General features: G+C 37.8%; 1 protein-coding gene across 11 annotated transcripts in view; it reads right to left on the reverse strand.

Annotated features, from left to right (window-relative positions):
- Positions 1-27,535, reverse strand: part of NEB (nebulin) — a 199,472-nt gene that overhangs the window by 135,140 nt on the left and 36,797 nt on the right. For all 11 annotated transcript variants that reach the window (XM_054562772.1, XM_054562777.1, XM_054562775.1 and 8 more), the window contains exons 26-46: positions 27,327-27,434; positions 27,129-27,242; positions 23,522-23,719; positions 21,624-21,731; positions 19,811-19,909; positions 18,917-19,021; positions 18,722-18,829; positions 16,924-17,235; positions 16,611-16,817; positions 14,411-14,515; positions 13,423-13,530; positions 11,358-11,669; positions 10,178-10,384; positions 7,777-7,881; positions 6,159-6,266; positions 4,925-5,236; positions 4,154-4,360; positions 3,547-3,651; positions 3,274-3,381; positions 2,315-2,626; positions 935-1,141 (exon numbers count right to left, since the gene is read on the reverse strand). In XM_054562772.1, the coding sequence (XP_054418747.1) occupies positions 935-1,141; positions 2,315-2,626; positions 3,274-3,381; positions 3,547-3,651; positions 4,154-4,360; positions 4,925-5,236; positions 6,159-6,266; positions 7,777-7,881; positions 10,178-10,384; positions 11,358-11,669; positions 13,423-13,530; positions 14,411-14,515; positions 16,611-16,817; positions 16,924-17,235; positions 18,722-18,829; positions 18,917-19,021; positions 19,811-19,909; positions 21,624-21,731; positions 23,522-23,719; positions 27,129-27,242; positions 27,327-27,434 (3,555 nt within the window). The remainder of the gene's footprint in view (positions 1-934; positions 1,142-2,314; positions 2,627-3,273; positions 3,382-3,546; positions 3,652-4,153; positions 4,361-4,924; positions 5,237-6,158; positions 6,267-7,776; positions 7,882-10,177; positions 10,385-11,357; positions 11,670-13,422; positions 13,531-14,410; positions 14,516-16,610; positions 16,818-16,923; positions 17,236-18,721; positions 18,830-18,916; positions 19,022-19,810; positions 19,910-21,623; positions 21,732-23,521; positions 23,720-27,128; positions 27,243-27,326; positions 27,435-27,535) is intronic.

Genomic DNA, 27,535 nt, shown 5'->3' on the forward strand with positions numbered 1-27,535 from the left:
TTATGCTGAAATGGGAGTTATTAACAATAAAGAAAAAAATGAAGGTTTTAATATTGTAAAAATAAAAGTACACTTGTGATAATTTAAATTCTAAATGTTAAAAGGGGCACTGAGAGTTGTGTCTCCTCTTTTAAGTAAGTTCCTTCCAAGGAGGTTGCTCTTCTTGACAAATCTGTTTTCTCAGAAGACTCCGGAGGATTTACTCAAGGACTTAGCATAATACAGCTCTATTTTTAGAACTATCGTTTTCTGCAACTACTTCATGTTAAAGTCCAAGTAATTTTCCCCTTTTTTGCTAATCAACAGCATTTCAAATTGTGATCCATATAATATAGCCAATGCTGCTGCAGTTATTTTATTATTTGTAACTTAAAAACAGACGTCCAAATTTGATGTACTTGTTGGTCCTGATATCAGCTTATAACTAGGAAGTATAAAAAAACACTAAGGCTTTCCTAAAGGCTAGAAGAATTAGTGATCCGAGGAACTGCTGAATACCCAGGGAAGGTCCTGGCTCAGAAAGCTGCTCTACCACGTGATCTAGGAGTCTGCTCTGATCCCATCAGAGCAGCTAGGAAGCAGGGTGGGTGCAGCATCCAGCTGCTATCAGGCAATATTCTGATTCAATCTTGTGAACTACTCAAACTCACCCTGGACAAGCAGGACTCATTTTCAAGATTTGCAGTTAAAAAAATAAAAAAAGACTCCATATTTATTTTGTTACATCTATTGGATAGAGTGGTTCACTGAACATTTGGGCAGGGGAACTTATTAAGACTAATTTGTATCTTTTCTTTTTTCAATTACAAGGCCCTTTTTCAAGGTAAACATTAATTATGATGTCCTAAAATTCAGCAAAATCTGTAGATTAAATTTAAGATATGCCTGGCTTCTCCTTGATGAAGATGAAACACTACCTTATTGAAAGACTTACATCATTCATAATTTTTGCATTATTCTGGGCCAAAACCATATTCATTGAGTCCATCAGTGTGGAATACTTTAGAGTGTCTGGATGTTGACGGTACTTCTTTTCACTGATAATCTCCATGGCTTTCTTGTTTTTCTCAGCCTCCAGGGAGCCCAGAGGAAGCCAACCAACACCTTTCATGAAGTCAGCATAGTCAGCTTTGTACTGATTCTGCAACAGAGGAAAAGTTCAAGAATGAGTAGAAACCACAACTTCTAAGTATCATGCAAGGGTATTTAATATTCTGTAAGTTCCATTTCAGTTTTAAACCAATATTGTGTTGAACTTCAACTATTTTTATCCCTTAACTTTATATTTTATACATTTCCTTGCATGAGAGATTAAAAAAATAAGCAGTGATATCTTTGTGATTTGTTTTTATCCATGCCTTCCTGAAAAAAAGTGCTAAGAAACAACAAATAGATTAATTGACCAAGCAGCTATTATCTCAAGAAAGGTAACTATCCTGGCTCAAGTTCTCAAGTTCTCTTGGTTAATAGGCGACTTATGGGGACCCTATTTTCCTCGTGCTATAAGTCTCTGATCAGTCACCACTGTTACAACTCCCTCAGGTACACCAGAAACCTCACTGGTGCTTTGCACAAATATCACTTTTTTCCTGTCAACTCTGACATGTTCCTGTACAGCTGTATACATGGTTGTTTTCATTTGGGCACTTATGTATCTCATATATGTATATATATTATACATATGAGATAGTAGCTCATCTCTTACATTCCCAAAGAGAAATACAGTCTTGGTATGGCTGGCTTTTGGTATGTAATTTAAATTCACCATTTCTGGCCACCAAATGTCCTCTACAGTTGAATTCTTGGCTCTCTATTGTCTGTGCCTTCTTTACATTCATTCTAATAAGGTGCCTCAGCCACCACCTCCTCAATATTTCCTCAGTAGGTAAGATAGGCAATCACAAAGTTGGGCACCGTGGAATGAAAGCTGCTTGGGAGTGAGAGGCAGGAGCTATCCACTTATCTGACTTGCTGCTTTCCTTCTCACTCCTTTATTAGGAGCCTTTAGGCTTCCTTGTTAGACAGACTTCTTTCAACATGTTTTTTCTGAAACCAAATTTCATTTGCCATTGCTGAATCCAGTATCCAACAAAACTCACAGCAATGATAGTAAAAAATAAGCCTTAGTTTCTAGAATTGATCCCTTTTTGTTAAAAAAAATAAATTGAACTTAAGATTAAAAAAATGAAACACCTCATTGGGAAATTACACATGAATTTCTTTCAGGATTTTCAAAATGTCATTACTTATGGCCATTAAGGATTTGCTTGCTATCCAGAGTAAATGCTCTGCAAATGGTGCGGCTCTCACGTACATCACTTTGAATCTGCATCATGTTTTTGGCCAATTCAAAATTCATGGCATCAGGAAGCAGGTTGTAGGTATGGATCACACTCCTGTAGTTGGCATTGGTGGCCACTTCCTGAGACTTCTTGGCTGCCACCACACTGAACATGTCCACTGGGGTGTGGAAGGATGTCTTAGATTTCTCATAGCCCTTCTTGTACTCCCGGTCTGACTGCATCTTGGCCACCTGCATGAAGTGCACCAACTTGGGGTCGTCCTCCAGGCTGCGGAAGCCAATGTGTTTCCCTTTGGCTTGTTCATAGGCTTGCTTGTATTTGAACTGTGGACAGGAATAAAAGCATGGTGATGAAGAGAGTGGAGAAAAGAGAAGGAAATATAATAAAACAGATGCCATTAGCTTTGTCATAGGTGTAGAGTTTTAAAGCTACCCAAAAATTAGAAAGAAAAGAGTTCATAGGGGGCAGGGAGCAAAATCTTTTTAAATTTCTTGCTAGACTTTAGGGTCCGTAGAAATAAAATGATTTCAGAATTAATCAAATAAATGTGGGAATCAGTTGTTTTAGGGTGCTTTAGAAAGCAGCTTTTCCAACCCAGCTGTCTGACCAGCAGGAAAGCTTGCAGACACAATTTTTCATGGTGCATCTTTAAATTTAGGAAAAGCCTGGTTGTGGATATCCTAGGTAAACTTGTAGCTTGCATCCCTATATTTTTGCTTAGAATTGCCTATAAATGATTTGAATACTCTAAAGGCAACTAATTTTAACAAGACCCAGTCACCTTTCACATTAAATAATGAACAAATGGTTAGAGTGTCTGTGGACTGAGTGATGGATGTGGCTGGGCGTTACATGGGATGACGGTCCCACCGACACTGAGTAGAGCCGACTGCAGCTCCTGAAAACACACACACACGGCTCCTTTGCTCCGATTCGCTCAGCCTAAAGCAGGCCCAATGGAAGCACTTACATCACTGGCAATGTCTCTAGAGGCTCTTGCAGCCTTTATTGGGATGGCATCCGGCCTCAAGTCATAGCCTTTCTTCTTTTCTTCTTCCCAGCCAGCTTTGTACAGTTTCTAAATGATTAAATAGAAGGAAAAAAAAAAAAAACAATCAGCATCTTGCTATTTGGGTAAAAATGGGGATTCTCATTTCAGGGGGGGGGGCACGTGGAAGACAGACATTCCTCAAACATTAGTTTCCTTCACCTTCTCCCCTACTTTTGTTGTTCATCTACTTACATCACTCATGGTGATTTGGTTCATTTTGGAGAGTAAAATGTCTGGCGTATCGGGCATGACGTGAATGGTAGTCTTGTCTTTGTTCCATTTCTCAGTGTAGAGTTTCTACAACAAGAAGGACAGGCACATGATTGTATAGCAGGACCAATTTGTAGTCGTGCTGTCACGAGGAACGGACTCACAACCCCATGGGAGAGGAGCTTAAATATAACATCAGAAAATGGGTGAAATAGCAAGAGGGGCTGATGAGACTAGACACAAGAAGAGGAAAAAAATGATCAAACAAGGGAGTCCTTTTGACTGAAACAACAACTATCATCTTGCCTCAACCTCACACTATTTGGGTTTTGTGGTTTGGTCACACCCTCAGCATGGTGTTGACAGACAGCCCAAGGGTCAGTATAAGTGAGAGCTCTCTAGACATGATAATTCTCTAGACATGAGAACTCTCTAGACATGATAAAGTCATAGCATGGCCCTCCTACCATCACTACCATGACCATCAGAAAGGTTGAAATGCTGACGAAAATCATAGTAGCAGTGCCAGGCTCATGCCATTGAGGGCATATGAGGGTTCTTGGGCTGAGGCCAGCAGATGAGGTCTTACCTTATCCATAGTCAGTTTGTTACTTTTGTTAAGTGCTTGTTCCATCGTGTCCATGGCATATGTGAACTTCAGCTTCTCCGGGTGCTGGCGATACTTCTTCTCACTGAGAATCTCTCCTGCTTTCTTTGCCTTCTCCACTTCCAGGGAATCTATTGGAACCCAGCCGATTCCTTTCATCCAGTTAGTGAAGTCAGATTTGTATAGATTCTTTACAACATAAAAGGAAATTTTCATTTCAGAAAGAGTCAGGGCTTACGTTTCTTTGGCTAGATGATTCACTAATTATCAAAAAGAATGAAAAAAGGAGCTGGGGGAGAATAACCTGCTTTTTTATTCTCTATTGTCTCTTGCAGAACAATTAATTATAAAAGTAATTGCATTTGTGGTGGTTTCAAAATCCTGACCCAATAATTCCTTTAAAAAATTAACTGTCTTGAGGGGAAAAGTGAACCAAATTTTGCACTAGAAAACATATTATATAGCACCCATTTGAATCTCTTATTTTTTTAAAAGATACATCATATATTGGGTCTGACATATAAAGTTTTAAAGTATATACATAATAAAGTTTTAAAGTATATACAAGAGGAGCTATATATATAGTTCAAATGAGTAAAATCTTAAAGCTCTAAATTCTGGGGAGGACCCCTAATTACAGTGAGCCTAGCCAGGTTTAGGATGGAGTGAGTGGAATTATCTGTTTCTTATTCTTCCCTCATGCCAGCTAGAAGTGAACAATTCCATGTCCACAATCTTTTGATCATTACATACATCGCTTTGAATCTGCATCGCATTCTTCGAGTGCTCCACATTCAAGGCATCAGGCAGCAGGGTGTAGCTGTGGAAGGGTTGTCTGTAGTTGGCATTGGTAGCAACCTCCTGAGATTTCTTGGCTGCTGTCACACTGAACATATCCAAAGGTGTGTGGTACCTGGTCTTGCTGGCTTCATAGCCCTTTTTGTACTCACGATCTGACTGCATTTTGGCTATATTCATGTAGTGAACCAGTTTAGGATCATCCTGAAGACTACGAAATCCAATATGCTTGCCTTTGGCTTTCTCGTAGCCCTGTTTATATTTGAACTGTATGAAAAAGAAGGGTAGACAGAGTTTCATAGGGTATGATGTAGGAAATACTAAAGTATTAAACTGAATTTATATAACAAATTAAGCAATAGTTAAGTTCAGTCTGAATCTATTGTTTTAGTATTGTTAAATAAACAATTAGCAGAGTATTTCCAATGGATGGGATTGAGATGTGCTCTGGGGTTAATTAAGAGTAGAATAATTTGTAGCTTTTATTTGGATTATACATAAGTAGATTCTTTGAATATGCTTAAAGCTTCCTGAAAAGTTTATTATGGATTTAGCGTAGTTTTTAAATTATTTTTCCATTGTTACTTTGCATTATCTTATAAAGTATCTGTATAATCCTGAATACATTTCAGCAAAGTCCTTATCCAAATTAGCGTATTGGACTTCAAATGCCTGTTTTTTACTTTATCAAGGTATTATATCAATTCATATAAAAATTATAACTTAATTTGTTTAAAATAATTAGTTAAGTAAGTAGCTAAAATCTTGTCATTTTAATGTATAATTCTTCCGGGTTCTTCATATTTCACAATTTTTTTTGTGGAAATTATATTATTTAAAAATTGTATTCTTTAAAAGCACTTGGAGACTTTTCCAATTTAGTGATATTTTAGTATACTGAGGCTTTTCGATTGACTAGATTAAAATAAAAATGAGTTTTCATAACAATGATACTGAGAGTTCTAAATATTTTATAGTTTTTAAAAAAGAATATTTTTCTTTGTAACAATAGTATTGAGTTTTTAAAGATTTTAAAGTGGAACAATATAAAAATATCAATGGTACTTAGGATATTAAAAATATTTTAGAATTATAACTTTTTTATTTGCTTTCTAATATAGTTCATATAGCCTCCATGTGAAGATTTTTAAAATACATGGAAAGTTTACTACTTTTAAATTAGACTTACATCACTAGCAATATTTCTTGAACTTTTTGCAGCAACAATTGGAATAGCATCTGTTCTCAAATCATAGCCCTTAGCAAGGGTTTTCTTCCAATCTGCTTTATAATAAGCCTTGAAAAAAAAGAAAAGAAATATTATTTTATTATTTGACAAAATTAAAAGAATAATGAAACAGGATGCCAAGCTCTTTCTATAAAACATGTCATAATATACCCCTTTCTATTAAGAGAATTCACAGAGTTAGGGCTATTAGCTCATCTTTTATGATTCTTTTAAAAATAATCAGTAACTATATACACTGTATGAAGTGTATGTAGGCCTAACAAAGCAACTGAAAGGTAATGTTTTAAATATGGGTTAACAAATTGAATTTTGAAAATAATTTTCTATATTTCCAACTTTTCTATAAGCAGTATTTTAATTTTCTTGTATTTTTAATGATAAAGCATTTTAATTTACAGAAAGTTACTTGATACTAAAATTAAAAATTCAGATGTAGTACTACCCAGTTTTACTTAACCTTAATTTTTAAATATTACTTACAACATCGGGGAAAAATTCTAATTAACCAAAAGCATAGAAATGAGTACCGAAAAAATGTTTATTTGGAGATCAAAGAGAGCCTAAAAAAGAGGAAGAGTGACTGAGGTATATTTTAATAAATGAGTAATTTTCTCCAGGTTTGATTACTTTTTTAAGCTAGAATTTAGCAACTTTTTTTTTAAAAAAAAAGCAAAAGGAAACAATTCATAACAGTGAATTGACACATCACCATCAATTCTGTACCTTATCTACCTGAGAGAGGTTAGTTACATACAAAAAAAGAGTTTCGAAAGAAAGTTACAGTAAACTTTCCTTGAGGTTTTAACAAATAATGAAACAAAAGTTAAATAAAACAGAACTTAACCTTGCTACAGACTAAGCACTATTATATTTTTTAATCTTGTCTATCTCATTTTGTTCTACTTTTGTTTTTAATGGAACACAACCTACCTGATTGATTTTCTAACCCATTAATTATTTTATAGCCCACAATTTGGAAAAGTCTGCATTAAGAAAAATTTTATCGTAGCCTCTAGTCTCATATTGTATGGTAAGAGTCCAGTCTGAAAACTGTTTATTGGCCCCTGTACACAGAGAGCAAAGAGAGGCTGAAGAAAGAGGCAAATCACTCCAGACAGTAGGTGCAGGTTTCATAAGCAAGGGAACTTACATACGAGGTTTGTCTGGGGTAGCTTCATGGTAGATCTCTGCACCTACCTGCCAGAATCTTAAAAGTTTTTATAGAGGCCTAATGGGGTTCAGTTCCATATACCATTCAGGTGGTCTCAACAACACATTGCTCTCTCAAAGCTGTGCCCTTGGAAATGACTCCCACTGTGAAAATGGGCGGAACAGACATTCCGAGGACAGGGAAGAGGGTGAGCAATTGCCCAGGTCCAGCTCAGGGACAAAAGGCTATCACATCTTCTCTGTGACCTCCTCTGTGACCTTCTCTGGGACTCAGAGGGATCCCACTCAGCCTTGTTCCCCTTAAAATTCCAAGTTCTACGGTTACCCAGAGCTGGAAAGGAAAGGCCTATGTTAGCAAAACTAGACTGTCATCAGGATAAATACTCACATCACTCATGTTGAGGGCATTGACCTTGGCTTGAATAAACTGAGGCAAATCAGAGTCTATGGTATATTTGTGCTTCACTTTCTCCCCCTCCACCTTGTAGTTCAACTAAAAACAAAGGAGACAGCATGCAAACATCAGTAGCTGGCATAATGTAAATTTCATCAAGCACACATCAAGCAAGCCTTTAAAAAAGAAGGCTATTGTTTGTGTTTTTCCATAGATAAGTCTATCTTAGAGATATTGTGGGTTAAGTTCCAGACCACTGCAACAAAGTGAATATCACAGTCAAGTGAGTCCCATCAATTTTTTGGTTTCCCAGTGCATATGAAAGCTATGTTTACACCATACTATAGTTTATTAAGTGTGCAATACTATTATGCCTAAAAAACAATGTTCATGCTTTAACGTAAAATATTTTATTGCTAAATAAAAAAAAATTACACCGTATTTTGCTACGTGTAATGCACACTTTTTGCCCAAATTTTTGAGGGAAAAATGAGGATGCTCACTATACATGGGCATAATGATCACATGACCCCATGTATAAGATGCACAAAAAGTGAGTGTACATTATACGCGGGAGTGCATTATATATGGCAAAATACGGTAATCATCATCTGTGTCTTTAGTGAATCATAATCTTTTTGCTGGTGGAGGGTGTCACCTTCCATTCGTAAAAAAATGCAGTATCTGCAAAGCGCAAAAAAGTCAAGCACAATAAAACGAGATGCGCCTGTGTAAGGCAAATACCTAAACTATCACGCAGAGGGGGTACTTGGAGACATATTCATTGGCTCATTTCCCCAATATTATTGGACAGCACTGTGGACCAGCAGGGGGGTGGGGTTGGTGTTTAAAGCATTGAAAAAGGCAGACCTGTGCTTTTGGAGCTTAGAGCCCAGTAGAGGACACAGAAAGTGAACACATAAAACATAAGAGTTAGAATTTGCGGTGTGTTGTAAATACAATAACTTTAGGAAAGAAAGAAGGATGGTCAGCAAAGGCTCTCTGAGGGGGTAACATTTATGCCCAAACTTGAAGACAAGGAAGGGGTCCAGCCAGAAGGAGAGCATTCAGGGCCTCGAGTCTGAAAAGCGCGCAGCCAGCGTGAGGGACCAGAGGCCACCCCCAGCAGGGCCCAGGCGGCTGCGGCTTAGACAGCGCGGGGAGCAGGGCCACAGAGCTGGGGGCCTTTTCAGCTGAGTTAGAAAATTGAGATTTGGTTTCAGCTCAAGGAGAAGTTACTAAAAGGTTTTAAATATTAGAAGGATGTGGTTTGATTTAAGATGTGTTTCTGGTTGTGGTGGATGCCCCTAGGCATGGAGTCCAGTCAACAGATGATTGCAGTTCTCCCTGTGAGAGATATGGAAGCTGGAACTAGGTTGGTGGCAGCTGAAAGACAGCTGACCGGATGGCTGAGAGAGATTTAGGAGGCTGGCTCAGCAGGAGTTTTGCATGTGGGGTTCACACAGGGAGGATTTGGTGGTGACAGCCAGGTTTCTGGCTTGAGTAACCAAGTAGATGTTGATGGCATTTATTGGGATGGGGAAGAGCACAGTTTTCCTTGCTAACTGGAAAAAAACACAGCAAGAAGTGACACTTCGGTCAATACAAAAGAAATTGGAAGACTCTACACCATTTATTAACCACTGAAATAGAATTAATCTTGAAACATCTGTGGCAATATGGGAGCAGGGACCAGCTGAGAAATAAAATCCACAGACAAGCCTCAAATCTGAGCCAAGCAAAGCATTTGCCTCCTGCCAATATCTGGGACCAAAAACACAAAGTCTATCCTTCTTTGCTTTTGACTTACCTCCCTCTTTCTGGTGGAGGTATTTTAACAGAACTCTGAAGTTACCAAATGAAATGAAGCACTGAGCACTGTCTAGCCTCTAAGAATAAGGTCCACATAGACCTGGGCTCAGAGAGGACACTCTGGATGACCCTGAAAGTAAACTGCTCATCTCCCACCCCGAGGCATCTATCTAGACAGCCTCTCAGAACATGGAGCTATTGTGCACGGGGATCAGGACATTAACTGTGCCTTTTCCCTGTGTAGCTAAGTAGAACTGTTGCAACTCAGCAATAAAGAGCTCGGTTTGCAATTCATACAGAGCAACAGATAATCATACGAATAGTTTTATGTCGTATGTCTCAGGAATAGCTCGGCCTCTCTGCTTTTGGAAAATACAGCCTATTCAAAGCAGTCTCCTTCTGCCCTCCTTGTTCTACGTTCAATCTCCAAGTTGTTTGAAAAGTAAACCCTTTTGATTATACCTCTGAAAGCAGTTGATCTGGTAACATAGATGCAGCCTCATGTATTGAGTTAGGAAGGACGGTAGAGTAGCTCGTCACGGGGTTATTCACGAATGAGTCCTTTTGCAGGGAATCCACTTACCTCACTTAGCTGCTTTGTGTTCTGCTGAGCTAAAACCATGCCCATGGAATCAGGCACACTTGTAAACTTGATGGTATCTGGGTGCTGTCGATACTTCCTCTCATTTAATGCATCGCCTGCTTTCTTGGCCTTCTCAACTTCTAGAGAACCAATAGGGATCCATCCAATGCCCTTCAAGAAGTTGTTATACTCGTCTTTATATACATTCTGTAAAAAAGTAATCTCATATGAGGAGATATCTTAGAGAATAGTCAACTAATGTTTCTGGCATCTGCGATTTTCTGCAGGGGAAGCAAACTGCAACATTTTCAGCATGCTCATGTCTGTAATGGAGCTTTGTTTTCGTCTGCCACAGAGCTTCTTACCCAGAATTTGGTAATAAGAGAAGACAGTTCTGTTGTTAGAGTGCATTAAACAACACAGAAAATCTAGGTCACATATTTCCATGAGTACTGCTAAAAAAATTGTCTCTTTGGACAATAAATTGTGCTTTTCTTTTGGTTTCACTGAAAACTCCACAACTTTGAACTTCACCCTCATACCTACCTAGGCTATTCCTGATCTCAGTTAGGGAGAGACACTTTCACTGAGCAACAATAAATGAACACCATTTCTCCCCTTTACAGATTTTAATAGAAATCTGGCTCCTGCAGAAGGAAAAGCCCTCAATATTAAACCCTCTTCCTAGGCAGCTCTCCATGAATCATTCTATAATCACAAAGCTTTCTTGGTTCATTTTAGATGACTCAATACATAGATTTACATGCATGAGAGTATCACTTTGAGTTTCAAATAATCAGAAATAACTTTCCTGAATTCAGAAAGAATAAAGAATGCTGCTATTTTGCCTTATACATATCATCATTAAAATGGGCCTCTTCCAGGAGCAACTATTTCCTCCTGTTGAGAATCAAGGCAGCTAACATACTTAGTGGAATATGGCTTTATCTTTGATCCAGAAGTTAATAAAAGCAATGCCAATGATTACAATAGGAGTACAGAAAGCCCACAAAAATACAGCTTGCTCACCATACCTTTGTTAGTCTTTCAATGATGATTGTTTATTTTAAAGTACTTTTTTTTCAAATATCTAATTGTATTGTGAAGTCTATTAAAGCAGGAAGAAATGATTACCCTTTAAGTACCACATCTCTGGGTCTGTTCTGTCCTACATACTTACATCACTCTGAATTTGATTCACGTTCTTGGTGTGCTGGACAGTCAGAGCATCAGGTAGGTATGTGTAATGATGTATCGGTTGTTTATAATTGACATTGGTAACAACATCCTGGGCCATCTTTGCAGCTGTAATGCTGACCATGTCCCCAGGGGTATGGTAGCTGGTTTTGGTGTTCTCATAGTTCTTCTTGTATTCACGATCAGACTGCAGCTTTGCCACATTCATATAGTGGACCAGCTTAGGATCATCCTGGAGGCTTCTAAAGCCCACATGCTTTCCTTTTGACTTCTCATAAGCTTCCTTGTATTTATACTGTAGAGACAGAATTTGGTTAGCAAAGTCCTAGGCATTGATAATATTAGGTTCAGCAACTATATGCACACACAAAGGCACTCAGAACATTGTGACTTTCTGGAAGATTGTACCAAAATGCCAACCATATTCCCCCACGCCCTCCCCAGAAAGTTCAGAGTGACAGCGTGTATTTCCATCCCTACTGTGTTACAAATGGGTGTTGTGATACATTCAGGAGCAGGTTTTTTTCCTCTATTATCAATCCTGTAGGTGATTTGCATTTAAAACTTTATTTAAAACCAAATGAATTATCGCAATATAGACATGACACATTCCAGGAATGTGAATTTACCTAATCTATTATTTCACATCATGGACTGTTAGAAATTATTGAAAAAACCTTCCATTTTCTCTTCCAATTGGCCTAGGAAAATGTACACAACAGGGGCAGGAGAAATCCTAAAAAAAACCTCTACATGTGAGTTATTTATACTCAGATCATCTTGGGGTGAAGGGTGGAAATCCTTACTGTGATTTTTGTCTCAGGTTGACCTAATAAAGTTAAAACAAAAACCCTCTTCTTTCTAGGTAGCATCAATTTAGATGCTGCATAAGCAGGTGGCTGGGCCTTCACCCACCCCTATTTCTCAGCAGCTACTCTCCAAGCTCACTGCTGGAGTGGCTACAGATGAATAAAGGAGCTACAGTGAGGGCAGGAACTGCTGTGAGCTTTCCACACCAGCAAAAACACAACCACGAAAGCTCTGCTGTCCAAAATCTTTCACTGCTGGAATTGGCAATGCGGTGTAGTTGGAGCTATACTGTATGTAACAGGTCAAAACCTCAATTTTTACATTAAAAAGTTCAAATCCACCTAAACTCTGCAGACATGCTGCTCCTGTCATTGAAGCACCGACTGAGCAACAAGAGTTTAGCCGGCAAAAGGATTATCAAGTAATTTTCTAGGCATGTTAGAAAAGCTTTGTGCAAGTGCTAAAAAGAAAAAAAGATAATGCCACACTTTAGACTTTCACTTTCTCCTTAAACTAGGAGTGTATTTTCTAGTGATGTGCAGATCTTTGAGGAACACATTCTCAGCAGCAGCCCTGCGAGGAGAGGCTGTAGAATTCTGACGCCCAGGTCTCCCATGTAGTCTGCACCCATGGGCGGTTTCTTTCTTCTCTTCTCAAGCTAGGTCTGCAGCTCCTGGAACGGTGTGATAGTGAAGACTGAGGGGCAGGTGCGCTTTTAGAAATTTTGTGTTTCAGGGATGGGAAGTAGAAGAAGTGTGTACTCTTTCTGTTACAGGTGAAATGAACATCAATTTGCATAAATCAAAATTACATTCTAGAAAAGTGGGCCTTTTCCCATTTGGTCTATAAAATGTGTACTTCTTATATGACATCTTTTCGATCTTCTTAATACAATTTTAATGCAGGCAGGCATCCGAAGTGAATGCGTTAGCGTCAGTCAGGTTGTTCTCACTGAAAGTAAACGTGGGCTGTCAGGGGAAGTGTCGGTGAAGGTAATTTGGGCTATGAATCAGGACAGAGCTGCTGCCAGGCGTGTGACAGCCCCACCAAGTGGGGTCCACTGGAAAGAATCACAAAACACGGAAAAAGTGACAGTTTCTCTAAACAATAATTTGTGGAGAATCTGACTGTCATTAATTCAACATACTGTTTTCAATGTGATATCATTCAAACAAGCACGCATTTGTTTACTTTTTGAAAAAGCAATCACCCAGATTTTGGGTAAAACATTTACTCACATCGCTGGCAATGTTTCTTGATGCTTTGGCTGCAGCGATGGGAATAGCGTCACCCAGCACGTTGTTGCCCTTGGCTATTAAATCATGCCAGTCCCGTTTATAGCAGACCTGGGACAGAGAAATGAAAAGGACGTCAGCAAGCTGGGTATTATCAGCTAACATGATTCCTCAACTGCTGGGATTGTTTTATTCCTCTCCAGATAAAAGCTAAAAGAATCTCCAATGGCAAACTGTCACACTTTATGTAGTATGAGATTATTGGACTCTGCACTAATTATTCACCCAAATCTTGTTTGGGCACATAGCAAAGAGGGACACTGAGAGACTGGAGTGGGTCAAGGGGAGGACAATAAAAGTTCGGGGGACTACAGTGTGTGAGGACCACCTGAAGAAAATAAAGTTGTTCAGTCTTATGAAAAGAAGGTCAAGGGAAGACCTGGTGGTTACCTTTAGAAATTTTAGGATTTAAAAAAAAAATTCTCTTCATTCTTATTTTTCTGGAGGATAACTTCCTCCGCATGCAAAGTTAGGGAAACTAAACAGAAGTTTTAGAGAACTAGATGTCAAGTTCTGTATAGACAAGAATCACTTATGGCGATTACCAGAGGGAAAGGGGGGTAAGAGGAAGTAAAAGAGGGAACGGGGGGATGTGTGGTGATGGAGGAGATTGTCTAGGGGTGGTGAACACACAGTACAGTGTACAGATGACGTAATACAGAATTGTACACCAGAAGCCTATATAATTTTATTAACCAATATCACCCCAATAAATTCAATAAAAATGTTTTTAAAAGATGAAGTAGAATCCTTTCGAGTTGTCATTTGAAAAGGCGGACTGAGGAAGGACAGAACCATCATCAGGGGATGAGTTTCAAAGGACGCCATGTGGGAAACTGACCTACGTAATTGTCAAGGCCCCATCATACCTTAAAATTCTATTATTTATCATCAGTTCTGGATTCCCCACCCCATCCAAGACACTACTTACATCACTTATATTGTAGGCATTGCACTTGGCCTGAAGGAACTGGGGAAGATCAGGACTCATAGTGTATTTATGTTTCACATCTTCTCCTTTAGCTTTGTATAAGATCTGCAACACACAGCCACAAAAATAAAATGCATTACAAATAGCACAATAGAGAAAATTCATTAATTCCATGCTTATAGTTGTTACTAACACAATCCCTCATTATTTCTATCGTTAAAAAGCATCAAAGGCATTTTTCTGTTTTTAAGAAACTCAAGCATTTTGTTATCTTTAGAAGGACACAACAAGTCTATGTATTATCATAGAGAGAAAAAAAATCCTTCAGAGAATAGAATCATTTACTGCCAGAGATAAATGAAAAATAAGTTCGAATGTGAAACTCTAACATGAATCATGTTATTCATTAAAGCCAGAAAAATTCATTCTTTGCTAGTGGAGTTAATAGTTCTTAAAGTCTTGTTTCTTTGGTTTGAATTTTTTATTTTTACAGAGAAAATGATGGTCAGAATGAGTCTTTTCACTTCTGCTAAGAACTTTCCAATTACAATTGTATCAGAAAAAGCAGATAATTTCCTCACAAAAGGAAGGTTAGGAAATGCATAAATCCAGTCCACTCAAAAGGTTCACCATTTTGTATTTACTCCAGCTTGTCACTTTAAAGATATCCCAGAGATATCAAAGAGTGCGATGTAGAAATCATATTGTATCCTTCTCTTGGTAATACAAAAGAAAGAAATTGCTTAATTTCTAAAACTAAAACGGGAATCACAAGTAGATTTTCAATCTCTTGATTGTCAGGTATCATATATACCTCCATGTCCCAGGCATGTGTAGGTGGAATGTCGTATGTAAACAGGTATGTATGTATCACAAGTAAAGTCTGAACTGGCTGATATCTAAGTGAATCCTCAAATAGTAAATAATTTCTTCTAGGAATGCAAGAACTAATCTTACTTCCTCACTGCTTTCAGGAACCATTTCTAAGGATTCACAGAAAGTCATTAATTCTACCTTCCAAACATCACCTCTCCCATTGCTACTGACTTAGTTAAAGCCTTAATAAGCCTTCTGTTATACCTGTAACCACTCTCTAATTCGTCTCCTTGCCACCAATCTCTCCCCTCTCCAATATACTCTCTGTACTTTTTGCCAGAGTTACTTTTTAAAGCAAAGACCAGATAATACAACTCTGTGGATTAAAAATATTCAGTACATCCCATTACCTACTATAAATTAGCATACAAAACCCTCAATGATCAGATTACAATCTTGAACACTTTGCTGTTCTTCCTTTCATTACTTTTTGACTGACATGACTTTCCTTTTGCCAGGAACATACTTTCCCTTCCCTTAATTACCAGGGAAGCCCTGGTAGGCAGTTAGCCCCTTCCCTTGTACTTACTTAGCACATGCCTCCCTGTAGCATTTACCTCTGTGTGGTAATGCTATTTCTATCCATGCCTTTGTCTTACACCGCTGTCCTATTTTCTTGTTATAGCCTCTATCCTGCTAATCTTTGTCTACTTAATCTCTATACCATCAGCACATAATACAGTGTCTGGCATACGAAAGGAGTTAAAAAACATTCATTCAATGAATTAATTAATGAATACCATTGATGTCCCTTTAACTCTTCTATGCACTAGACTTTCCTTTAGATCTGACTTTAGCCAGATCATATGCATGGCTTAGGGGCAGGCAGGCAAACAATGTACTAGTCTCTGCCAAGACTTAAAAAAAAAGTCTCTGTAATTGTATATGATCAATTGAGGAGCAAAATCATATACTCATGTATTATTTCCCTGTGTTATACATGAAAACTAAATATGAGGAACTTAGTACAGAATTGGATATGATAAATGTGCCTCAGTAAAATATCTGGGATCTTAAGTTTAAATTTATTGTGTATGTCTGTGTAGTATTAGAATAGAACTTTTTGCACCATGTCAAATTTATCCAACAACACAGTATTTCAATGTAGTTAAGGAGGAAGAGGTTTCAAAAGGAAGGTAAAAATCAAAACAGAAGAAAAGGAAAATATTAGTGTCCAAACTAAAAATAATTGTAATTATTAATTTTAAATTAAATAATTTCAAAAGGAAAAGTTATTGGCTTAAAAGAACAAAAAAAAAATGAGCTGATTTGTTTTATTAAAGCCTCCCTCCATCCTTGGCACCTTCTGTTTTGTTGTACTCACATCACTGACTTGCTGTGTGTTCTGTTTTGCCTGGACCATAACTGGGGAGTCCACGATGCTGGTAAATTTGAGGGTATCCGGATGTTGCCTGTACTTCTTTTCACTCAGAGCATCACCGGCCTTTTTGACTTTTTCTACATCCAGACTCCCAATAGGTATCCAGCCAATGCCTTTCATCCAGTTGTTGTATTCTTCCTTGTAGGCATTCTACAACAAAGAGGGGAAAAGGGGAGTGAGCGCCTCAGGCAAGGAGCTCTCTCCTGCAGGCTCTGTCCTTGAAGAGGGATTGACTTGTGGAATAAATGTTGCTTACGTCACTCTGTATGTGCATCATGTTTTTAGACAACTCCAGGTCCATGGCATCAGGCAGGTAGGTGTAATGATGAAGCGGATGCTTATAGTTGGTATTGCTGACTATATCCTGAGCTTTCTTAGCTGCCACAACATTGAACATATCATGAGGTGTGTTGTATTTCGTCTTTGTCTTCTCATAGTCTTTTTTATACTCCCGGTCCGATTGTATCTTGGCTACATTCATATAATGAACCAGTTTAGGATCATCTTGGAGACTTTGGAAGCCAACCATTTTTCCTTTGGCTTTTTCATAATCCTTTTTATACTGAACCTATTAGAAACAGATATGGGCATATCTTAAAATGTAGTAATAAAGATTTTACTGAACAATGAGACCAAGGTTTGAAGCAATTTGGCTTTCTAGAAATTACTCCAATAACCAAACAATTAGATACTTGCTTGTAAGTAGCTAGGTAAAATTAAAATGTTATTTTGAGCCCATTTGGTTGTCTATAGCTGCTTCTGCCACCTGAGAAAGGTTGAGGTGGGGGCGTTACTATATTTTACCTCAATGACAAAGTAAAATAAGTTCATTCCCACTTAGACACTTGAGACAAATGAAAAGATAAGCATTTCACAATCTCTACTAATTATGTTGTACTGCTAAAGAAGACACCAAATAGCTGACTATTTGATTAGTAGAATTGTAGTGAGAGTAGTAGAATTTTAATGCATTTGCATATTCAGAGGGAGACCCAGAGCCAGGAGTGTGAAAACACTAATTGGCTCTGAATAATAAAGTGAGGAGGATTGAGCTTCCTTGGGGTGACCTGGGAAGAAACCTAGGAAACGGAGAAGCAGAGATGCGAGAGGAAAAGTTTGTGGGAGGGGGGCTGGTCGAAGAGCTGAAGGAAACCACCCGCACAAAAAGAGGATGAATGAGGAATTCGGGATGGCAGGGCCAATAGGACACAGGCATTTACTATTCAAGTCCTGTATTTACATTGGTGCAATGTGAACTTCATTTCAAACCACCAGTAAAGTTGTGCTTGCTACTTGGGGGAAATCAAAAGCAAGATGCTTTGTTCCATCCCTGATTCATACAGAGCGGAAAGAGAAGTGAATCCAGGGAAGGAGAACTCAGGTAAGTAAGTCAGAGCAAAACCATCATGAGCAAACCCAGAGACACAGGTGATCACAAAACAAAACTCTCAGGACAGCTGTAGCGATCTCTGGGAGAGTGTCCACTTCCTGTAGGGTAACAGGTGGGGCTTCAGTCAATTTTATTCTAATCTCAAAGAACAAAGTGACTTCAGTCCACCGCTGTGTTAATGGAAGATAGCAAAAGAAACAAGGTTCCTAACATTAATGGAAGCTAATGGTTGACTATTAGAGGCTATAAAACTTGAAGCCAAGTCATCATCTGTAGAAGCAATGAAATAAAAAGAGAAACATTTCTCTTATTTGAGCAAAAGAGAATTCATAAGCAAGTCCTGAGATAAAATTTTACCATCAGGGGATTATTATGACTTGAATAGTATGTAACTTATTTATTTCCACAAGAAGAACAAAGTGCATTTGTGTAGAAATACAGATGAGAATTTTTAATTAGAGTGTTTGATCAGAACTGATCGGTAAGGTTTATATAAATTCTTACCCCCAACAAAATTCAGATCTGTTTAGGGAACTTTCTTTTCTAAATGGTTTTCAACCAGACTTGCTTGCAGTCAGAGACAGCAGACTTGGTGACTTTTGGATAACAAGTCCACCTGCCTACATTTTCTAGTTACACACCGGTGACCACCAGCGGGACTTACGTCACTCGCCGCCTGCCGGGCAGCTTTGGCAGCTTTGATGGGAATTGCATCAGTCCTCAGGTCGTACCCCTTCCTGCTCAAATCTTTCAAGTCAGCTTTGTATATATTCTGAAAGAAAAACGCCACTTAGATAGAATTCAGTGCACATTTAGATAAGGTTTATCGCGCAGTCAGCATCTGAGCCGATGCACACACCTCGCTGATGTTGTAGGCATTAACTTTAGCCTGAAGGAACTGGGGTAGGTCTGCCGGCAGACTGTATTTGTGAAGAATTTCCTCTCCTTTGGCTTTGTAGACAACCTGAAAGAGAAAAAAATGCATAAACAAACTAATAACATAGAAAAAGGGATGAATGACACAGGAAAAGAATTTCAGAGAGGATCTGAAATTCTGTAAAGAGGTGCTTTTTTGAAAAACTCTCTGTGCGGTCCCCATATTCACCTGCAAATACCTTGTAGGCATTCAAGGTGTCACATGCAATCTTTGTGACAGGGTCTTATCTTTGTGCTGGTTCAGCCTGGACAAGGGCCCCTTGGTACGTATGCACTAGGAACCTCTGGACCTAGGTAGGGGCACCTGCTGGAAATTAGCCCAAGAAAGGGACCTGATGACAGTGTTAACCTGTAGACACTTTCCTGAGCATAGGAAAAGCTAATATGGTGGGATACACGAACCATCTATATTATACTCTGTGGGCTCCTAAAGGGACTGACAGGTAGGTCTTATTACATACTATTTTTGTCTTAGCTCTGACTTAAAATATAACTCCTCCATCTGATGTAGTGCCTTAATTCATTTTCCTGGTCTTTCCTAGAAATAGGCTTGTGGTGTTTCTTGTTATCAAGAGAAGTCCCTCTTACCTTCTTGGAAAGCAATGTCAAAATACTGAAAGGACAGTCAGTGCACTATGCATAATAAGATATGAATTAGGTGTGCTTTATTAATGAAAAGCTGAGGGACTTGCACAGTTGCTCATGTAACTGAGTCTCTTTAAATTCCATATTAACTACAGGTGATCAGTACATTTGGAATACAAATGTATTTGTATTCTTTAACATTCATTGAGACACAGATGAAATTAACACTTACATCACTCCTCTGGGCCTGGTTAATTTTAGACTGTACTATAATGGGAGCATCTTCGATCGAGGTAAACTTGAGAGTGTCTGGATGTTGGCGATATTTTTTCTGTTTGATGAATTAAAAAAAAGAAAAAACAATATTATTACTTGTACTGAAGGCTAATATATAAAATCCCTTGAAACTTATTTTGGAGAGACAGGATTTTTCCTGATTTTAAAATGTTGAAACATTTGATTTTTGGTTGGCTTGGGGGAAAAATGAATATAATACAAAGACCATTATTTACAAATTGACTTAATCTTGGATTTAATGGGGCGATACAGACCAAAACAGCTTTCAGAAATCAGACTTTACTCTCTCAATTTCTTGCTTATGATGTAAAAGAGGGTACTCTCAGCTAAGCAGAATCCAGAAACAACCTGAATTTTTGTAAAGGATTAACAGAAAACCATGCAAAAAAACAATCTAGGGTGTCTTTGCGTGACATTACCAACTTTTCAAAGATTTCATTTTCCTTGTCACACCATCAGCAGCTAAAGAAAAGAAGCTCTCTCACTGAGGGTGGGGGTATTAAGGAATTAGGACAACAGCTATGGATTATTTAAAAGACAGGGAGGGCTTTTGTTCTGCAAGCCTTCCTATGGTTAGTATGTAGATTGTCACCAAAGTGCTGAGAAGGCACTGGAAGGTGATCCAACTGGGAGCTGACAACTTCTATCTACCCTTATCCCAATATTCCTCTCCATTGATTCTCTCAATCCTCCTCCTTTGTGCATATTAAATATCTCACTTCTATGTGCGTAGTTGCATCACTTTTTTAACTTCAGGTTTCTGACAACTACCAACTCAAAAGTAGTTTTTCTGAAAAATCTCTGAGTAGATAAAATGGTTTTCACCAAAAACAAACCAAAGCACAAAATGACAAGAACAACAAAATCTTGAGTGTGGAAGACAGCTCTCGCTGAGCACCTCTGTCCTTTTTTTATGTTGTCTAACGTCCTTGATGATCGTTTACCTGAAAGAGGCACAATGTTTCACTGTGGGCAAAGAAGGGACAGATAGCCTGGCTGCTTTAAGACTGCAAGAACATCATTGTTTTTTCTTAGACTGAATAATAACATAAACTATTTCAAAGTCATCAAGAATATGACATAGGGCATAATACTTCACACAATTTCTATAATATTCATTATATGCATTATTCGTAACTTCCAAAAATTGGAAACATCCACATGTCCACCAACTGGACAACCAAAATGAAACAGCCACACAAAGGAATGCTACTCAATAATAAAAAGAAATGAATTGTAGACACATGTAAGAATATGGATAAACCTTAAAAACATTATGCTAAATGGAAGAGACTTATGTAAAGGAAATTTCTAGATAAACAAAACTAGAGAGACAGAAAGCAGATGAGGGATTGCCTGACACCGCAGATGAGGGCAGGACTTTTTTAGGGAATCTTTTTAGAATACTAGCAGAATTTAAAAATTCAATTGTAATGATGACTGCACAACTATAAAAACCTGTTAAAACTCATCAAGGGGTACTCTTAACATGATATTTTATGGTATGCAAAGTATACATTGATAAAGTTGTTAAAAATACTTTTTACCATGAATGGTTCACATACATGGTCTTGATGATGTAAAGAGGTATGCTTATCTACCAGGATAATTCATACATGTGGTTAGTCTTTTCCCTCAGCAACATTTACTAGAGAATGAAGCAGGAAGGGAAGCACTTCCCATGGGTTTGGGGACTTTTCTCAGGGTACATGCAAAGCTTCCCCCTGTGACGAGGGCACTGACACTACCTCATTAAGGATGTCTGAGGCTCGCTTCGCCTTTTCCATTTCCAAGGACCCAAAGGGCACCCAGCCACAGCCTTTCATCCAGCTGTTGTAGTCAGCCTTGTATTCAACCTAAAACACCAGGAAAAAAGGATAAATTTCTTTTTCTCAGCATCATCCTTAGTCATAAAGGATGTTAAGATTTCTGACCAGCTTCCTTACTCCACACATTAACAGCGTTTTAAACATATCTCTGGTGAGAGATTTTAAGAGCCCGCAGGTTTGCGCTGTTTTTCCAGTGGGCATATGTTTCATTTCATCCTTATTTCCAACTGAATGGAAGTTTAATCTGGAAAATGCTAAATTCAAAGCTGTATTTCAAAGAATAAATGAAATTATTATATTTAGATAATCAAATGTGAGATGTTTGCTCACTAGAACTCTATTATGTTTCAATGGTCAAATTAAGACTGAAGGCCACATTAAAGGTGGACAGTTTTGCTCATGTTTTGATTAGATAAGACTTGATAGTAGTTACTTGCACTAAGTGTTTGCACACAATACCCTTCATGAGCAATGGTCAGCTTAGGAGTTTTTCTACATTGGCTAACAGTGCACTTTAACATGGTTGCACTCATTAATTTGCTTATGAAGAGTAGTTACCATTTGGAAGTGGTCTTATTTTGAGGACAGTTATTTCATTTTATTAAAATAATGAGCTACCCTTGTTATCTGGCTAAAGATGGTACCTAAAACACTCTAGATACAAAATCCAAATTGTTCTTTATTGTGGGCCTTTTGGTTGGAATGAAAAATCAAGAAACCATTTGGTCCCTACTGTTGAGATTTTTACAATCTATATCGGAGGAAGAAATATAGCAAAAATTAAATAAATAAATAATAGGATAGTGTATAAAACAGAGCTCTTAGTGATGGAAATGTTGGGATCTCATATCCATATCAGCATTACTCACAGTAGCCAAAAGATGGAAGCAACCCAAATTTCCACTGACAGATAAATGGCTAAACAAAATGTAATGTGACATAAAATGGAACAACATCCAACCTCAAAAAGGTAGGAAATCGTGACACATGAGGTCTCTGGAGTAGGCCAACTCATAGAAAGAGAAAATAGAATGGTGGTTGTCAGGGGCTGAGGAGACAAGGACATGGCGAGTTGTTGTTTAATAAGTATAGAGTTTCAGTTTTGCAAGATGACAAAGCTCTGGAGATTGGTTGCACAACAATGTGACTATAAATAACTGCTACTGAATTGTAGACTTAACATTGTAAAGAGGGTAAATTTTATATTAAGTGTATTTTACCACATTTAAGAAAATAGAATTGTTAGGACAAAGTGTTTGATTGTATAGCTCAAATACTTCCTCAAAGTTTTGATCTACAGAAAAAACAGCTATTATAAAAATTGATGTTGTAATATATTTTATTTTTAGGTATGATAGCAATCTATGTAATAATTATTGGTATTGATGAGTGTGATCATTATGATAGTGGTGATGATAATAACAGTGAATGTTTTATTAGAACAACATTCAACCTCAAAAAGGTAGGAAATTCTGGCACATGCTACAACACCCTGCTAAGTCTCTTTGCATACATTTAAATCCTCTAAACAATGATTTAATTTTATTCCAATTTTACAAGAAGGACTCTAGACTCAGCCAGGCTGGTGACTTCCCCAGAGGACAACAGTGATGGGGTGCATGTCAGGCCCAGGGGTCTCTAACTGCTAAGGGTGTGCTCTCCTAGAACCACAAGTGTAGTGTCCCCATTACATGCTTCCTACATACAAAAGATCATGCAGACATCTCTGAGAATTACCTAAAAAAACTCACTCAACTTAGCAATTTTTTTTCAGTTTCCACCTTAAAAGAGGGGATAGAGAAAATCTGATCACTCACATCACTCTGAAGTGCATAGGCCTTCTTGGCGAGGTCCAGGTTGATGCTATCAGGTGGGTATTGGTAACTGTGTATGGGGTGCTTGTAGTCCAAGTTACTGGCAATTGCCTGAGATTTCTTAGCTTGAGTGACTGGGAGCATATCAAGAGGTGCCGTGTAGTTAGTTTTTGACTTTTCATAGTTTTTACGATATTCACGCTGTGAATTAAAAAAAAAATTATCATTTATTACTTTAATGGGTTTCCAGAAAAGCATAGAGATCTCTCATAAACAACAAATATGAGCTAGAGAAAACAGATCCAAGCATCTGAGTGGTTATTTTTTCCTAAATTTCATTCATATGTTACAAATCGTTGAAATGCCCCCCAAAATCATACATGGACAGATCTTCTCAAATCTCTTTTTAGATCAAAGCACAACTGACGGACATTAGAACTGGGCCACAGCATCTGCTTCAGCCAGGTATTACTCTATATATATAAAAACGGGGTTTTCAAAGACCACTAACAAGCATCATAATTTACTGAAGCAAGCTGTCCTTTGAAGAGTTTTCCTAAAAGGGAGTATCTTTTTTTATTGACCAAAATCATATGACAATCATTTCATACTTTTGATTTTATCAAATGACTACTTGATAAATACAACTGAATGCTTGACTTCTTGGATTTCTCCCATCCAAGTACTAAGAAGGCCCAACCCTTTTTAGCTTCCGAGATCAGACGAGATCGGCGCATTCAGGATGGTGTGGCCATAGACTGACCTCTTGGATTTCTACACTAACCATCTTTAAGTGGATAGTTTCTGATTTTTTTCAACCTGACTATTCTACCTTTGACAGTATATAAGCCCCTTTGAGAATCCCAAAGGTTGTTTCATACCAAGTTTAATTTTAGTAACAATTTCAAAGAAGCTTCAGATTGCAGCAGTATAACACATCAAAAGAGAAAAGTGTGTGAAGCTGAGCTATTAAAGTAACTGTGGCCCCTAAATATAATGTTCTCATAATCCAAATGTCCTGACTGAGCCTCAGAAGGCACTTTTCATTGGCTGGGGCTCTGGAATGGTTAGACAGGTTGCTAATTAAATCAAAGTCCCAGCTTTACCAGGTCCACTCACCAGTGACCTTAACAGAGAGAAAAATTCTGACCCAGTGCCTGCAGGAAAATTCTAAACCCATTACATATCCCCATAGTCATATAAGCATTAAAGACAGTAACCCACCCTAGCAAGTATAGATGTGTATTATAAATCTTCTGTAGAAATTTCTTTTGCAAATAATCCAATCTTTTAGCTTTCTTAACGAATGTGATCTTCCTTCTAACATTTTCTGGGTAGTAACTTTAACTGAATAAATTTATCACTTACTTGTAAAATCTAGACTCTAGTTTATGAAAAGAAATACAAAAAACTTTCTAATGACATGTAAAAACATTTAAAAAATAAAGACAGTTTGTCTTTATTAGAAATGAACTGATAGCCCTGGCAGGCGTGGCTCAGTGGGTTAAGCACCTGCCTGTGAACGGAAAGGTCGCCGATTTGATTCCCAGTCAGGGCACATGCCTGGGTTGTGGGCCAGGTCCCTGGTTGGCGACATGTGAGAGGTGATCCATCAATGGCAACTGATTGATGTTTCTCTTGCACATTGGTATTTCTCTCCCTTTCTTTCTCCCTCCCTTCCTCTCTCTCTCTAAAAAATAAATAAAATCTTAAAAAAAAACTTTCTAAAGAAATACACCAATAAAGCAATGTTGCAACAGCAGTTGGTGTGTGGAAGTATTTTTGACTAAATTGTTTTGACTCTTTTGTTCATGTTCATACCAGTTCATATATATCTGCACATGTAAAATGTTGTCAAAGGTCCAAATGACTTTAAAAGATTCTTTTTAAAAAGCTATGCATGTTCTATATCTGCACTTAACATTGAACTTGGATACTGTGTGAGAATGACTCATCATCACCTATCTTTTGGTTGCCAACATCAATCAATTAAAAAGTACCTATTGAGAATTTATTATGTGCCTAGTGTTCTAATGGGTTTTTTGATAGGATGAAAAACAACAATAAACATATACGTGCTCTTAAGAGATAGCTATAACCTGTTTGAGTTAAGAACAGATGAGGAACTAGAGCACAAGATAGTTCTGTTAACGTAAGCACTAAATACTGACAAAATTAAGCATGAAGTTATTACATAAAGTAACTGAATGGGATGTTTTAAAGTTTTTTTTATGAGTATATGAAGGGGGACCCTAAAAAATCCTAGAACTTATTTATTAAAAATTGTGTATTTATTCTCACATATTTAAACTTCAGCCACCTTCAAAGTACTCTCCATTTGATGCAATACACCTATCAAGACATTTTTTCCACTGCTCACAACAGTTTTTAAACTCATCAATTTTGATGCCTATTAGTGCTTCTACCATTTTTTGTTTCACCTCTTCATATTGGCAAAATGTTTCCCTTTGAGGAATTTTTTCATCCAGAGAAACAAAAGAAGTCGCTTAGTTTGGGGCAAGATCTGGTAAATAGGCAGGGTGGAGCACGGGGGTCATGCCGTTTTTTGTCAAAAGCTTCTGAACACTCGGTGCAGTGTGGGCAGGTGCACTTGTAAATCACCCATTACAAAATGGGCAAACACGTTGAAAAAGTCTTCAGAAAATTTCACTGAAGCCAAACGCAGCCTCTCACAACTATGTCAGCTGGTACACTGATACAGATGGGTTCCCAGAACACTCATCTAGTGGGGGAAACCTGTACTATAAGGGGCCCACCCTCCAGAACATAATTCCTGTTTTGAGGGGGATAAATGCAAGATGAATTTTAAAAAAAGGTATATATAGATCACATGAACACATGGCTAAAATGAAAGCAAATAATACAAACATCTTCCTATTTAATCATGAAAAAATCATATTTGCAAGCTATGTTGAACATTCTTAAACTCTTAAGTGTTTTATTCAGTATTTTAAAAACATATCGTATACTGCAATTTGCAACAGATGTTTGCTTCTCTATAGTAAGAATTTTAACCAAAAGATAATAGATGGTCTATAGACAAGACTTAGGAAATACATAAATTCTCTGAAATTTAGGCAAAAGGCATGAAAAAAAGTTTTTCTAGATTATCAAAAGAGCCTATGATTAATTGAGTATTTTTCCAGGACCTAGGCCAATACTAATTATCAACTCAAAGAAGAGCAACGATAGCTATACTAAGATTTTTATATGACTCAAGATTTTCTTCCAAAATAAAGACAGCTATAAAACCATCATTTTAAAGGATATATTTCAATTAGAAGAAAATATTAAAGCATCTAGTGATGTTTTCCAAAAGGTTTTAAGAATTACAGCTGATACTCTATTAAATATTAACACATTTTTCAAAGTGAAATAAACATCAAGTACAAATCAATAATTTTTTCCCTCAGTCACAAGAGATGTAAGAATCTAGGGGATCATTCCACTTCTAAAGTTATCTCCAGCAGTTTGCTATTTTGAACCTGAGATATCACAAGGATACAGAACCCTTTCATATGCTGCTGCCCTTGGGCATGTTAACAGGGATGCCGTCTTAAAAACAAGACAGATTGACAAAAGCACTCACATCGCTCTGCATTTTGGCCGTCTTCAAAGAGTGCAGCATCTTGGGATCATCATTGATGCTGAGGGCTCCAATCATTTTCCCTTTGTTTTTTTCATAGTCCTTCTTATACATCACCTGCAAAGACATCACACGTGCCACATCCCACTCATCAGGGAACACCGCTGAGTCCCCCAGCCCAGGTCCCCTGGCCATACTCACGTCACTCGCATTCTTGCTGTTGGCCTTGGCCGCCAGGAGAGGAATGGCGTCCACTTTGATGTCAAACTTCTTAGCTTTGCTCTTCTCCCAGTCGTACTTGTAAATATTCTGGGCAGGAAAATTTTAACAAAGGAATTGTAAAAACATCTAACACAGATTCCTACAGTAAAAATTGTTTAAAAACATTGAAAATGTGTGTGTGGACTTAT

Source organism: Pteronotus mesoamericanus, unplaced genomic scaffold (genome assembly GCF_021234165.1).
Source record: "Pteronotus mesoamericanus isolate MK-2021 breed Mesoamerican mustached bat unplaced genomic scaffold, CSHL_Meso_final scaffold_651, whole genome shotgun sequence".
Taxonomy (NCBI): Eukaryota; Metazoa; Chordata; class Mammalia; order Chiroptera; family Mormoopidae; genus Pteronotus; species Pteronotus mesoamericanus.